Source organism: Oncorhynchus kisutch, linkage group LG7 (assembly GCF_002021735.2).
Source record: "Oncorhynchus kisutch isolate 150728-3 linkage group LG7, Okis_V2, whole genome shotgun sequence".
NCBI classification, from domain to species: Eukaryota; Metazoa; Chordata; class Actinopteri; order Salmoniformes; family Salmonidae; genus Oncorhynchus; species Oncorhynchus kisutch.
Window position 1 is genome coordinate 29,502,753 of NC_034180.2, and position 14,878 is coordinate 29,517,630.

The following is a 14,878-nucleotide window of genomic DNA, read 5'->3' on the forward strand; positions in this document are numbered from 1 at the left end:
CACAGGTTGTGTTCAAGCCTCTGCTGAGTCACACAGGGATCCAGGCTCAGGATACCACTCCTCTCAGCTACAAGATGTATTTTGGAGAGCACCTCTCTTTCTCCGGCACCTTGGAGTGTCTCAGAGCAGACATTGTGGACTCAGACACGTCCAAGGAGCGGAAGAACAAACGCTCCAAAAGGTAAATGAACCTTTTATTAACCTTTTATCTAAATAAAGATACTGTATGCCTGGTTATTATTTGTCCCATTATTTACCACTCATAAGTAATCTTGTTCTCTACCCCTCTCCATCTCTTCCTGCAGACAGGGCATGCCTAACCTCCCTCCGCTGGAGTTCAAACCGGCCCTGCTGATCGAGACCTTCAGTCTAAACTCTGTGTTGATGGAGAAGTCTACCAGCACTAGCCCCCCCAACTCCACGGCCGTTCCTTTCGCCTTCCACGACCTCAACCGGCGCCACTACAACACCTTCCACTGCGACTTCACCATCGCCTGCCAGGCCATCAGCCAGCGTGTGGACATGGCCCTGGTGCGCCTCATCCACCAGTTCAGTACCATGGTGGACGACATCAAGGCCACGCAGACAGACATCAAGCTGAGTCGCTACACCGCCGGCTCTGCCTCCCCCACGCCCACTTTCAAGGCAAGGCCCTACCGACACTTCCGCTCTTCTGACTTCAGCCGCAGCTCACGGGGAAGCATCAACGGAGCCGGGCGGAGTGGGGCTGGCGGCGGGAACACGGCTCAGAGAAGCAAGCGAGGTGGAGGAGGGGGTCAACCACCCAACCTCCCCCCTTCAGGATTAGACACACTGGGTCGGAGGGAGCCCCGGGGACGCAACACGCTGGGTCGCTCGGAGCGTCGGACCTCCAAGGTACATCAACCAGTATGTGTCTTCATTTTGGAATGTTGTATGTACACTGAACAACAATATAAATTCAACATGCAAAAATTTTCTAAGATATTACTGAGTTATAGTTCGTATAAGGAAATCAGTCAATTGAAATAAATTCATTAGGCCCTAATCTATTGATTTCACGGATCAGGAAACCAGTCAGTATCTAGTGTGACCACCATTTGCCTTATGCAGAGCATAGAGTTGATCAGGCTGTTGACTGAGACTGGTAAATGTTGTCCTACTCCTCTTCAATGGCTGTGCGAAGTTGCTGGATATTGCCGGGAACTGTAATACACTGTCGTACACATCGATCCAGACCATCCCAAACATACTCAATGGGGGACATGTCTGGGGAGTGTGCAGGCCTTAGAAGAACTGGGACATTTTCAGCTTCAATTTTTGTATTCATTTTGTATTACATTTTTTGGTGTGTCCTTGCGACATGGGGCCATGCATTATCATGCTGAAACATAAGGTGATGGCGGATGAATGGCGCGACAATGAGCCTCAGGATCTCATCACGGTATCTCTGCATTCAAATTGCCATCGATAAAATACAATTGTGTTCATTGTCCGTAGCTTATGCCTGCCAAGACCATAACCCCATCGCTACCATGGGGCACTCTGTTCACAACTTTGACATCAGCAAAGTGTTCGCCCAAACAATGCCATACACGCTGTCGGCCATCTACCTGGTACAGTTGAAACCTTGATTCATCCCTGAAGAGCACACTTCTCCAGCGTGCCAGTGGACATCGAAGGTGGCATTTGCCCGCTGAAGTTGGTTACAACGCCGAACTGCAGTCAGGTGAAGTCCCTGATGAGGACGACAAGCAGATTCTTTGGTTGTGCAAAATCACAGTTTCATCAGCTGTCTGGGGGGCTGGTCTCAGACGATCCTACAGTTGAAGAAGCTGGATGTGGAGGTCCTGGGCTGGTGTGCTTACACATGGTCTCCGGTTGAGGCCGGGTTGGACGGACTGCCAAATTCTCTAAAACGACGTTGGAGGGTGGCTTATGGTAAAAATTAACATTAAATTCTCTGGCAACAGCTCTGTTGGACATTCCAGTAGTCAGCATGCCAATTGCATACTCCCTCAAAACTTGAGTTGTCTGTGGCATTGTATTGTGTGACAAAACTGCACATGTTTTATAGTGACCTTTTATTGTCCCCAGCACAAGCTGCACCTGTGTAATGATCATACTGTTTAATCGGCTTCTTGATATGCCACACTTGTCAGGTGGATGCATTATCTTGGCAATGGAGAAATGATCACTAACAGGGATGTCAACAAATTTGTGCACGAAGTTTGAGAGAAAAGCTTTTTGTGCGTATGGAACATTTCTGGGATCTTTTATGTCAGCTCATTAAACATGGCACCAACACTTTACATGTTGCGTTTATATTTTTGTTCAGTATATATTTGTCAGTGATCTATCAGATGATGTATGCTCTGTTTCTATTGGTAAATTGAATGAATCAATTGATGAAGGTGTCGCGGAAGGGCTCTCGGGACGTAGCTGACCACACAGCCATCCAAATGGATGACTCTGACTCCATCACAGTGTCAGAGCAGAGCGAGCCCTCTGCAGAGTGCTGGCAGAACATGTACAAGCTGCTCAACTTCTACTCCCTCATCTCTGACCCCACGGGTATCCTGGAGAAGAGCTCCCCTGAGAACTGCCTTTCGGGTAAGGCTCTCTCTCCTCCTCACCCATCTCTAGCCCCTAGGCACTTAGAAATATCAATTATTAAAAGTATTTTTTGTGTGTGATCTGTGCAGATGGTGGCCGCAGTCCCTCGGATCCCCTGTGCAGGGTGATCTTTGAGAACGAGCAGGAGGACCCCACCACCCCCACTAACAAGCCCTCATCTGGGCTAGGTGCTGGGGGCAGACGGCGCAGCCTGGTGAGTTCTGAGCCACAGCACGTCACCCTCATCGTGTTTGGCATCGGCATGGTGAACCGCACCCACCTGGAGGCCGACATCGGGGGCCTGACCATGGAGGCAGAGCTGAAGAAGATCCACGGCAGCTTCACACTCAAGGAAAAGATGAAGGGTGAGGTTCTTAGTAGTGATGCGTGGGTTGACTCATAACCTGCAGTCCCTGAGGTTATATCCGTGGGGCGGGCGTGTTTAGGGTTATTAAATACTGTGTGGATGAAGGGTGGGTGGCGGGCGGGTTGGGTGAAGAGAAAACGATAGCCTATCTGAAAACACCCATAAATGTCACATTTTTTTAAAATGATTTTGCAAGTTATATAGGCTATATTACTGAGTTACAGTAATGTAACATGTGTTTGGTGCCGACAGAGATGGACGCCTCGCTTCGTGTTCTTAGGAAACTATGCAGTATTTCGTTTTTTTATATATTATTTCTTACACTATTACCCCAGGAAATCTTAAGTCTTATCACATACAGCTGGGAGGAACTTTTGGATATAAGAGCAACGCCAACTTACCAACATTACGACCAGGAAAACTACTTTCCCGAAGCGGATCCTCTGTTTGGACCACCACCCAAGACAATGGATCGGATCCCAGTAGGCGACCCAAAACAACGGCGCCGCAGAAGGCGCGGTCTTCTGGTCAGGCTCAGCCCACCGCTCCCGAGTATACTACTCGCCAATGTCCAGTCTCTTGACAACAAGGTAGATGAAATTTGAGCAAGGTTTGCCTTCCAGAGAGACATTAGAGATTGTAACATCCTTTGTTTCATGGAAACATGGCTCACTCGGGATACGTTATCAGTCCGTACAGCCACCCGGTTTCTTCACACATCGGCGTGAAGTGCGGTGGTGTATGCCTTATGATTAACGAGTCGTGGTGTGATCATAACAACATACATGAACTCAAGTCCTGTTGTTCACCTGACCTAGAATTCTTTACGATCAAATGCCGACCGCATTATCTACCAAGAGAATTCTCTTCGATTATAATCACAGCCGTGTATATCCCCCCCAAGCAGACACCTCGACGGCCCTGAAAGGACTTCATTGGACTCTATGGAAACCACATATCCTGAGGCTGCATTTATTGTAGCTGGGGATTTTAACAAGGCTAATCTGAAAACAAGGCTCCTATTGAATGCGTGACCCGGGCTGGCAACACTCTGGATCATTGCTACATCATTACTACTCTAATTTCCGCAACGCATACAAAGCTCTCCCTCGCCCTCCTTTCGGCAAATCTGACCACGACTCCATTTTGTTGCTCCCAGCCTATAGACCGAGACTAAAACAGGAAACGCCCGTGCTCAGATTTGTTCAACGCTGGTCCGACCAATCTGATTCCACGCTTCAAGATTGCTTCGATCGCGTGGACTGCGATCTGTTCCGGATAGCATCAGATAATAACATTGATGTATACGCTGATTCGGTGAGCAAGTTTATTAGCAAGTGCATCGGTGATGTGGTACCCACGGTGAATATTAAATCCTTCCCCAACCAGAAACCGTGGATTGATGGCAGCATTCGTGCAAAACTGAAAGTGCGAACCACTGCTTTTAATCATGGTAAGGCGACTGGAAACATGACCGAATACAAACAGTGTAGCTATTTCCTCTGCAAGGCAATCAAACAAGCTAAGTGTCAGTATAGAGACAAAGTAGAGTCGCAATTCAACGGCTCAGACACAAGGCGTATGTGGCAGGGTCTACAGTAAATCGCGGACTACAAAAAGAAAACCAGCCCCGTCACGGACACCGATGTCTTGCTGCCAGACAAAATAAACAACTTCTTTGCTTTGAGAACAATACAGTGCCACTGACACGGCCCGCTACCAAAACCTGCAGGCTCTCCTTCACCGCAGCCAACGTGAGTAAAACATATAAACGTGTTAACCCTCGCAAGGCTGTCGGCCCAGACGGCATCCCCAGCCACGTCCTCAGAGCATGCGCAGACCAGCTGGCTGGTATGTTTACGGACATATTCAATCAATCCCTATCCCAGTCTGCTGTTCCCACATGCTTCAAGAGGGCCACCATTGTTCCTGTTCCCAAGAAAGCTAAGGTAACTGAGCTAAACGACTATTGCCCCATAGCCCCACTTACGTCATCATGAAGTGCTTTGAGAGACTAGTCAAGGATCATATCACCTCCACCCTACCTGACACCCTAGACTCACTCCAATTTGCTTACCGCCCCAATAGGTCCACAGACGATGCAATCGCAACCACACTGCCCTAACCCATCTGGACAGATTTTACACCATAGTACCCTCCAAACGCGTCATTAAGCTCGAGACCCTGGTTCTCGACCCCACTGTGTGAAACTGGGTCCTGGACATTCTGACAGGCCACCCCCAGGTGGTGAGGGTAGGAAACAGCATCTCCACCCCGCTGATCCTCAACACTGATGCCCCACAAGGGTGTGTTCTCAGCCCTCTCCTGTACTCCTTGTTCACCCATGACTGCATGGCCATGCACGCCTCCAACTCAATCATCAAGTTTGCAGATGGCACTACAGTGGTAGGCTTGATTACCAACAACGACGAGACAGCCTACAGGGAGGAGGTGAGGGCCCTCGGAGTGTGATGTCAGGAAAATAACCTCACGCTCAACGACAACAAAACAAAGGAGATGATCGTGGACTTCAGGAAACAGCAGAGGGATCACCCCCCTATCCACATCAACGGGACAGTAGTGGAGAAGGTGGAAAGTTCCTCGGCGTACACATCACGGACTAACTGAAATGGTCCACCCACACAGACAGCGTGGTGAAGAAGGCACATCAGCGCCTCTTCAACCTCAGGAGGCTGAAGAAATTTGGCTTGTCAAGAAAAACACTCACAAACTTTTACAGATGCACAATCGAGAGCATCCTGTCGGGCTGTATCACCGCCTGGTACAGCAACTGCTCCACCCACAACCGTAAGGATTGGGTAGTGAGGTCTGCACAACGCATCACCGGGGGCAAACTACCTGCTTTCCAGGACACCTACACCACCCGATGTCACAGGAAGGCCAAAAAGATCATCAAGGACAACAGCCACCCGAGCCACTGCCTGTTCACCCCGCTATCATCCAGAAGGCGAGGTCAGTACAGGTGCATCAAAGCTGGGACCGAGAGACTGAAAAACATATTTTATCTCAAGTCCATCAGACTGTTAAACAGCCATCACTAACAGTGAGTGGCTGCTGCCAACATACAGACTCACTCTCTAGCTACTTTTATAATTAACATTTGGATGTAATAAATGTATCACTAGTCACTTCAAACAATACCACTTTATATAATGTTTACATACCCTACATTACTCATCTCATATGTATATACTGTACTCTATACCATCTACTGCATCTTGCCTGTGCCGTTCGGTCATCGCTCATCCATATATTTATATGTACATTTTCTTAATCATTCCTTTACACTTGTGTGTAAAAGGTAGTTGTGAAATTGTTAGATTACTTGTTAGATTTTACTGCATGGTCAGAACTAGAAGCACAACCATTTCGCTGCACTCCTATTAACATCTACTAACCATGTGTATGTGACCAATAAAATTTTGATTTGATACATTGAGGTTTTTCTTTCATTATTTTAGGCTATCTGACATTAGAGCGTAAGTCTAAGCTTCAGGGCCTAATTGTACGTGTGTCAATTAGCCTACACCAATTGCCAAATGCATTTGGGAACGGGCATAAAAAGTTAATGTCGATCCACAGAGGAAAAAAGGACAATGTCAGAGTTGAATTCAATAAGAGAAAAGCTGCGAAATAAAGGGAGGGGAGGGCCAGAAAAGTAATGTTTAGGAAAGATTTGTTAACATGGTAAAAAAGGATGATAGTATCGCCGGCTATGTTATGTGTGATTGTGAGAATCTATACAAATTCAACAGTCACACGATGGGGATTTCAAATAGGCCTATGGCACGTCAAGGGAACTGTAGCCTGTTGTTCAGATCGGTTAAATTTAAACTGAAATCTGGACTGTAACTGTATCAAATCAAATCAAATCAAATGTATTTATATAGCCCTTCGTACATCAGCTGATATCTCAAAGTGCTGTACAGAAACCCAGCCTAAAACCCCAAACAGCAAGCAATGCAGGTGTAGAAGCATGGTGGCTAGGAAAAACTCCCTAGAAAGGCCAAAACCTAGGAAGAAACCTAGAGAGGAACCAGGCTATGTGGGGTGGCCAGTCCTCTTCTGGCTGTGCCGGGTGGAGATTATAACAGAACATGGCCAAGATGTTCAAATGTTCATAAATGACCAGCATGGTCGTATAATAATAAGGCAGAACAGTTGAAACTGGAGCAGCAGCACAGTCAGATGGACTGGGGACAGCAAGGAGTCATCATGTCAGGTAGTCCTGGGGCATGGTCCTAGTATGTAGGGCTATAACCTCTGACATAGCCTTAATGTTAACTCCTGCAGAATTAAGCATTTCTTGCAGTAAAATTATATACCAAATGTAGGCTAAATTTGGACTCGGGAACAGGACTAGAGAAATATGTTCTCATTCTTTTCAGCATCGTGAGAGAATGCGAAGTTAGATTGTTTTTTTTTTTGTTATTGCATTTTCTCCCCGGTCCCTGAACGTCTTTGCGCCGCAGAAGAAGCATGCCAGAGAACTTTACCGATGTCAACTGAATTGAAGCATTCATTCTACCGATTTATGGCATTGTTCTGGTGAGCAAGGGTTTATATAGTCTTCTAGGTCAACATATAATGACAGAAGATAAGCTGCTTGTATCTAATTGTAGACAAGTTGACAAACAAATAGCCTATCAAAATGTCAGAAATTATAAACAGAAACATGTCTAAATCAGGCAAATAAAATCATGCACCCCCTGTCAAAAATGGTTACGTTGTCTCTGACTGTAGACTACAGCGCATTTTCTATGTTAGCAAGTTATGGTCGGGTGCGAGCCTCAGATTTTCACTTTATCACATATAGTTGGGCGGGAGCGGATCGGTTAATAACAATTGCGTTCCGGCGCGGGTGAACAAACCAGTGACCGGCGCACCATTAGCTCTTGGTCACTAGTTCAATACACTGCCTCTTTGTATTACATTTTGCAGTACCATATCTGGATGATATCTCCAAAATCTGTTTTCAGACATACTGCACCAGAAGATGACAGAAACTTGTGCATCAGCCCACATAGGAGGAGTTAACATTGTGCTCCTGGAGGGTATAACACCAGACATTCAGTAAGTACTGCTCAAATTTAGGCACATAGCTGCTTCATTTGCATTTTTGTATTGAGGTTTGAAGTTTGATAGTGTGCATTAGGTCTCTGTGAATTGTAAGACCTAAAATAACCTTTCTAGTTCATTTGCCTGTCATTTTGATAACTTGTAAAAAATAATTATATGGAACGTTTTAATTTCCTACCCCACTGTGCCATTGATTGCATGTCAACATACTGTGTGAGTTATTCCTACAGTTACTTCACAGTAATCAAATCCTAGAAATATTCAAATTACTGCAAATATTCTGCTGGCATCACTGGAAATACTTTTGGCAGGCGAAGGAAGGTGGATAGATATTCTAATCTAGTCTGTTGTCAGTATCTCTGCGTGAATACTCAATTTTTCATTTGCTCTCTTTTTTTACTTTCCCTGCTTTCTCTTCCGTCATTTTACATAGACTGGAGGATTTCCCCACATCTCCTACCAGCACAGCCAAACAAGAGTTTCTGTATGTGTTTATAACTACTGCACCTTGGCACATCATAGCAATGCCACAGTAGTACCTAGTTAAAACACAACTTTCATTTTGTCTGGAGTCTGTGGTAACGCAGTGTTTCTTCAGTGTACAGCTCTAGCTGTGTTATTGTACTTCATCGTGTTAAATTGGTAATCCCCCACTGTCCTTTTCTCCTGTTTCTGTGTTCCTTCCTTCATGTGTATAGCGGCTAGATTATCTTTATAGATCAGCTATATCGCAGCGATTCATCCTGTAATCGTGATCTAATTTATTGTTAATTTTTTTGGGGGCAAAGTAATGGAAGAGCCTATAAAACCCTGTCATTCTTATGCCCCCATAACATGGATGTCGTTATGTGCTTAGTGTGTAGTATGCCTGCTGTCTAACAAAAATGACCCAAACACTTTTTGTACATTGTTGTTCTATAGATGTTGTCCTGTCTTAACCTGTTGTCAAACAGTCATATTAGAATTGCTGACACTCTACTCTGCCCTTTCCAGAACGGTTGTGAAATGCAACGTAGCTAAGTCCCAGGCCCTGTACAGCGCTCAGCGGGGCCTGAAGACCAACAACGCAGCTGTGTTCAAGGTGGGCGCCATCATGATCAACATCCCCCAGCACCCAGCCACGCTGCACAGCATGATGGTCCGTAGCTCCCATCAGCTCTCAAAGCAGATCTCCGACCTCATCCGCCAGCCGTCCAACGTGTGAGTCTAGGAGGAAATTGTTGTATTATTCACAGGATATTGTATTATTTAAACTTTGAGTCCCATTGAAATCTATAGGTATCTCCTAGGTGAGCCCCTCCCAAGAACTGGGGCTGGGTAGGCAGAACTGCATGCTCAGTGTGGTCCTCACCTATGTGTCTAGTATGACAGGAAAGCATTTCAGTGAGAGAACCATTTTCTTTCCTCTGAATTTCCTTCATGGACTAAGCAAAACATCTTCATCCTGAACTATGTTATTTCTTTTAGGTCACCCCCCAACAGGGAAGACACCCCCACCCCTCAGCCCTCTGACAAGGCGTCCAGCATCAACCAGACCCCCGTGGAGGCCAATGAGTTCCCCCAGCTGCCAGAGGGTCTTGAGAAGAAGCCCATCGTCCTCAAGTTCAGCGCTATGATGGACGGCATCACCATAGGAGCAGCCCTTTTGCCCTCCCTCAAGGCTGAGTACAAGATGGGCCGCATGAAGAGTCACGGCATGACAGGTACAGTGCCTTCAGAAAATATTCATACCCCTTGATTTATTCCAGATTTTGTTGTTACAGCCTGAATCAAAAATGTATAAAAAATATTTTTAAAAGTTAAAACATGTTTTTAGAAATGTTTGCAATATTACTGAAAATTTAATTAAGAAATATCTCATTTACAGTACCAGTCAAAAGTTTGGACACACCACCTTATATTTACTATTTTCTACATTGTAGAATAATATTGAAGACATCAAAACTATGACATAACACATGTAGTAACCAAAAAACGAAATGTATGCAAAAATATATTTGAGATTCTTCAAAGTAGTCACCCTTTGCCTTGATGACAGCTTTGCACACTCTTCGCATTCTCTCAACCAGCTTCACCTGGAATGCTTTTCCAACAGTCTTGAAGGAGTTCCCCACATATGCTGAGCACTTGTTGGCTGCTTTTCCTTTACTCTGCGGTCCAACTCATCACAAACCATCTCAATTGGTTTGAGATCGGGTGATTGTGGAGGCCAGGTCATCTGATGCAGCACTCCATAAACTCTCCTTCTTGGTCAAATAGCCCATATACAGCCTGGAGGTGTGTTTTGGGTCATTCTCCTGTTGAAAAATAAAGTATAGTCCCACTAAGCGCAAACTAGATGGGATGGCGTATCGCTGCAGAATGCTGTTGTAGCCATGCTGGTTAAGTGTTATTTGTATTCTAAATTAATCACAGACTGTGTCACCAGCAAAGTAACCCCACACCATCACACCTCTATGTTTCACGGTGGGAACCACACATGCGGAGATCATCCGTTCACCTACTCTGTGTCTCACAAAGGCATGGTGGTTAGAACCAAAAATAAAAAATTTGGACTCTTCAGCCCAAAGGACAGATTTACATCAGTCCATTGCTCGTGTTTCTTGGCCCAAGCAAGTCTCTTCTTCTTATTGGTGTACTTTTGTAGTGGTTTATTTTCAGCAATTCGGCCATGAAGGCCTGATTCACGCAGTCTCCTCTGAACAGTTGATGTTGAGATGTCTTTTTATTTTTATTATTTTTATTTTTGTAATTGTTTAAATCTTTATTGAAGTAGGCAAGTCAGTTAAAAATAAATTCTTATTTACAATGACGGCCTACACCGGCCAAACCCAGACGATGCTGGGCCAATTGTGCGCCGCCCTATGGGACTCCCAATCACAGCCGGTTGTGATACAGCCTGGATTCGAACCAGGGTGTCTGTAGTGACGCCTCTAGCACTGAGATGCAGTGCCTTAGACTACTGTGTCACTCGGGCGCCCACTGTTACTTGAACTCTGTGAATAATTTTTTGGGGCTGCAATCTGAGGTGCAGTTAATTGCTGATTTCTGAGGCTGGTAACTCTTTTGAACTTATCCTCTGCTGCAGCGGTAACTCTGGGTCTTCCTTTCCTATGGCGGTCCTCATGAGAGCCAGTTTAATCATAGCGCTTCATGGTTTTTCTCTACTGTATTTGAAGAAACTTTCGAAGTTCTTGAAATGTTCTGTATTGACTGACCTTCATGTCTTAAAGTGATGATGGACTGTCATTTCTCTTTGCTTATTTGAGCTGTTCTTGCCATAATATGGACTACATGTACATGCCTCGTCGAACATCTCATTCCAACATCATGGGCATTAATATGGAGTTGGTCCCTCCTTTGCTGCTATAACTGTTATAGCAGCAAAGGAGGGACCAACTCCATATTAATGGCCTTCTGGGAAGGCTTTCTACTAGATGTTGGAACATTGCTGCGGGGACTTGTTTCCATTCAGCCACGAGGATCAGTGGCGATTAGGCCTGGCTCGCAGTCGGTGTTCCAATTCTTCCCAAATGTGTTTGATGGGGTTGTGATCAGGGCTCTGTGCAGGCTAGTCAAGATATCTTCTACACTGATCTTGACAAACCATTTCTGTATGGACCTTGCTTTGTGCACAGGGCTATTGTCAGGCTGAAACAAGAAAGGGTCTTCCCCAAAATCATCTAGAATGTCTTTGTATGCTGTAACGTTAAGATTTTCCTTCACTGGAACTAAGTGAACGAGCCCGAATCATGAAAAATATCCCCATTATTCCTCCTCCACCCAACTTTGCAGTTGGCACTATGCTTTGGGGAAGGTTGTGTTCCCCTGGCATCTGCCAAACCCAGATTCGTCCGTCGGACTGCCAGATGGTGAAGCATGATTAATCACTCCAGAGAACGAGTTTTCACTTCTCCAGAGTCCAATAGCGGCGAGCCTTACACCGTTACTCATGGTGATCTTAGGCTTGTATGCGGCTGCTCGGCCATGAAAACCCATGTCATGAAGCTCCAAATGAACAGTTCTTGTGCTGACGTTGCTTCCAGAGGCAGTTTGGAACTTGGTAGTGAGTGTTGCAAATGAGGACAGACTATTTTTATGCGCTTCAGCACTTGGCGGTCCTGTTCTGTGAGCTTGTGTGGCCTACCACTTCGCGGGTGAGCTGTTGTTGCTCCAAGACTTTTCCACTTCACACAATAACAGCACTTACAGTTGACCAGGGCAGCTCTAGGAAGGCAGAAATTTGATGAACTGACTTGTTGGAAAGGTGGCATCCTATGACGGTGCCACGTTGAAAGTCAGTCACTGAGCTCTTCAGTACGGGCCATTCTACTACCAATGTTTGTCTTTGGAGATTCCATGGCTGTGTGCTCAATTTTATACACCTGTCAGCCGCGAGTGTGACTGAAATATAGCCAAATCCACTAATCTGAAGTGGAGTCCACATACTTTTGGCCATGTAGTGTATCTGGGGAATGGTATAAAACCATTTCTAGAGTGTTGAAAGTTTCCAAGAGCACAGTGGTCTCTATCATTGGGAAATGGAAAAAGACTCTGCCAAAGGCTGGCCATCCGACCATACTGAGCAACCGAGCAAGAAGGACCTTGGTCAAGGGAGGTGACTGAGAACCTAATGACCACTCTGACAGAACTACAGAGTTCCTTGGCTGAGATGGGAGAACATGCCAGAAGGGCAACAGTCTCTACAGAACTTCACCAATCTGGGCTTTATTGGAGAGTTTCTAGACGGAAGCCTCCTTTAGAAAAAGGAACATGACAGCATGCCTTGAGTTTGCAAAAAAGAATCCCATTGAAAATCTGTGGAAAGACTTGAAGATTGCTGTTCACTGCTGCTCCCCATCTAACTTAACAGAGTTCGAGAAAATCTGAAGGGAAGAATGGGAGAAAATCCCCAAATCCAGATGTGCAAAGCTGATACAGACATACCCAAGCTGTAAGGTTCTTCTACAAAGTATTGATTCAGGGGTATGAATACTTATGTAAATGAGATATTTCTGTATTTCATTTTCAATAAATGTGTAAAAATGTATAAAAACATGGGGTATTGTGTGTAGATGGTTGAGAGAATCTATTTAATCCATTTTGAAATTGGGCTGTAACAACAAAATGTGGAATAAGTCAAGGGCTATTAACACTTTTTGAAGGCACAGTAGTTAGCACCCAGCTTTAACCTCCGACTGGGGTAATGGGATATTGTACTTGTATTATGAGGATCGTATTATTTGTGGTCTGACAATGCATCTTAATTTAATTCTCATTGTTCTCTGCAGGAGCCCAGACAAGGTTCACGTTTGAGCTGCCCAACCACAAGCTGTGTTTCCAGTCCAAGGTGTCCCCGGTGGACACCCTGTCCGCCATGCCACCCTCGGCCAACCTCAACCTCCCGCCAGTCACCATGTCTGGAGAATACATAATGGAGGACCACGAGGGCCACTCGGATTTTACTGACGACTTCCCAATCCCCATGAAGCAGGGCAACTACCTCCAGGGGAATTACCTGCGCTGTGTGGCTGAGGTGAGGCTGCCATATTCAAGTAGAGTAGCTCCGGTATTGCAGACTATACCTTTTATTAATATAAAATATATGTCAACACAGTTTTGTTCTATTTTGATTGTTTGTTCATTTGTTTGGATATTATTTGAGCTAGATTTAAATTGGCGTCGCGCGTAATGCTCATGCGGGGTGAAATTTGTATATATTTGTGGATGTGAGTACTCAGTCCGTTCGACCTGACGAAGATACTTGTGAATCGAAACATTGTAGATAAAGTGGTAATTGGCAGCATATTCAGTCCGTGTGCCTTTCTGTTATTTTCATTCATTTCAATCCCCCTTCACGTAGATTGGTTCTTTTGAGCACAACCTCACCACGGACCTCCTGAACCACCTGGTGTTCCTGCAGAAGGTTTTCATGAAGGAAGTCAATGAGGTCATCCAGAAAGTATCAGGTCTGACCCGCTGTATAACACAAGGACATTGAAAGTTGTTGTTGTGTTTCAGTATTTTGCTTAGACACTTTGGGTTAAATGTTTGTCTATGCAGGAGGAGAGCAGCCCATCCCTCTGTGGAATGAGCACGACATCTCAACAGACGCTGACAAGCCCAAGATTTTGCTCTACTCACTCAGTCTGATGTTTAAGGTACCAGTATTTAAAACAAGAAATGTGCTGCAGTTTACATTCTTGTTACTTATTGCTTGAGTATGGGAATGAAACTGATGACTTTTTCCTGAATTCTTGTGGTTTGCAGGGGATCCAGATGACAGCCACCACTCCATCCATGAGAGCAGTGCGCTTCGAGACAGGGCTGATAGAGCTGGAACTCTCCAACAGGATCCAATGTAAAGCCCAGCCCGGCGGCAGCAGCAGTTACCTCAAACTGTTTGGGAAGTGCCAAGTGGACCTGAACCTCGCCCTGGGCCAAATAGTCAAACATCAGGTAGGCTACAGCGAATTAATATAGGTTGTGTTTGTTTCAATTAGCTGGTGCAATCAGATTCCTCCTTTTGAGGATCAATAAAGTATTGTGTCTGCCCCTGTTTTGTGAGATATAACTATTTATTTATTCCACAGGTGTACGAGGAGGCGGGTTCAGACTTCCACCAGGTGGCCTACTTCCGCACTCGTATTGGCTTACGGAACGCCCTTCAGGAGGAGATCAGTGGCTCCTCAGACAAAGAGGCAGTACTCATCACTCTCAACCGGCCAATCGTCTTTGCTCAGCCTGTGGCCTTTGACAGAGGTCAGGCCTTAATAAGTTTTCAGATTCTCGGAATCTAATTCTCTAAATTGCAAA

The 14,878-nt window shown here is 45.3% G+C and overlaps 1 protein-coding gene across 14 annotated transcripts in view; it reads left to right on the top strand.

Annotated features, from left to right (window-relative positions):
• The window catches only part of LOC109893722 (transmembrane protein KIAA1109 homolog), a 117,273-nt gene that overhangs the window by 61,060 nt on the left and 41,335 nt on the right, over positions 1–14,878 (top strand). For 10 of the 14 annotated variants that reach the window (XM_031828829.1, XM_031828827.1, XM_031828831.1 and 7 more), the window contains exons 45-57: positions 6–181; positions 306–888; positions 2,394–2,592; positions 2,685–2,960; positions 7,963–8,056; positions 8,496–8,546; positions 9,056–9,262; positions 9,530–9,765; positions 13,354–13,598; positions 13,926–14,031; positions 14,126–14,223; positions 14,333–14,521; positions 14,656–14,824. In XM_031828829.1, the coding sequence (XP_031684689.1) occupies positions 6–181; positions 306–888; positions 2,394–2,592; positions 2,685–2,960; positions 7,963–8,056; positions 8,496–8,546; positions 9,056–9,262; positions 9,530–9,765; positions 13,354–13,598; positions 13,926–14,031; positions 14,126–14,223; positions 14,333–14,521; positions 14,656–14,824 (2,629 nt within the window). The remainder of the gene's footprint in view (positions 1–5; positions 182–305; positions 889–2,393; positions 2,593–2,684; positions 2,961–7,962; positions 8,057–8,495; positions 8,547–9,055; positions 9,263–9,529; positions 9,766–13,353; positions 13,599–13,925; positions 14,032–14,125; positions 14,224–14,332; positions 14,522–14,655; positions 14,825–14,878) is intronic. The other 4 variants (XM_031828830.1, XM_031828832.1, XM_031828840.1 and 1 more) reach the window with 2 other exon arrangements.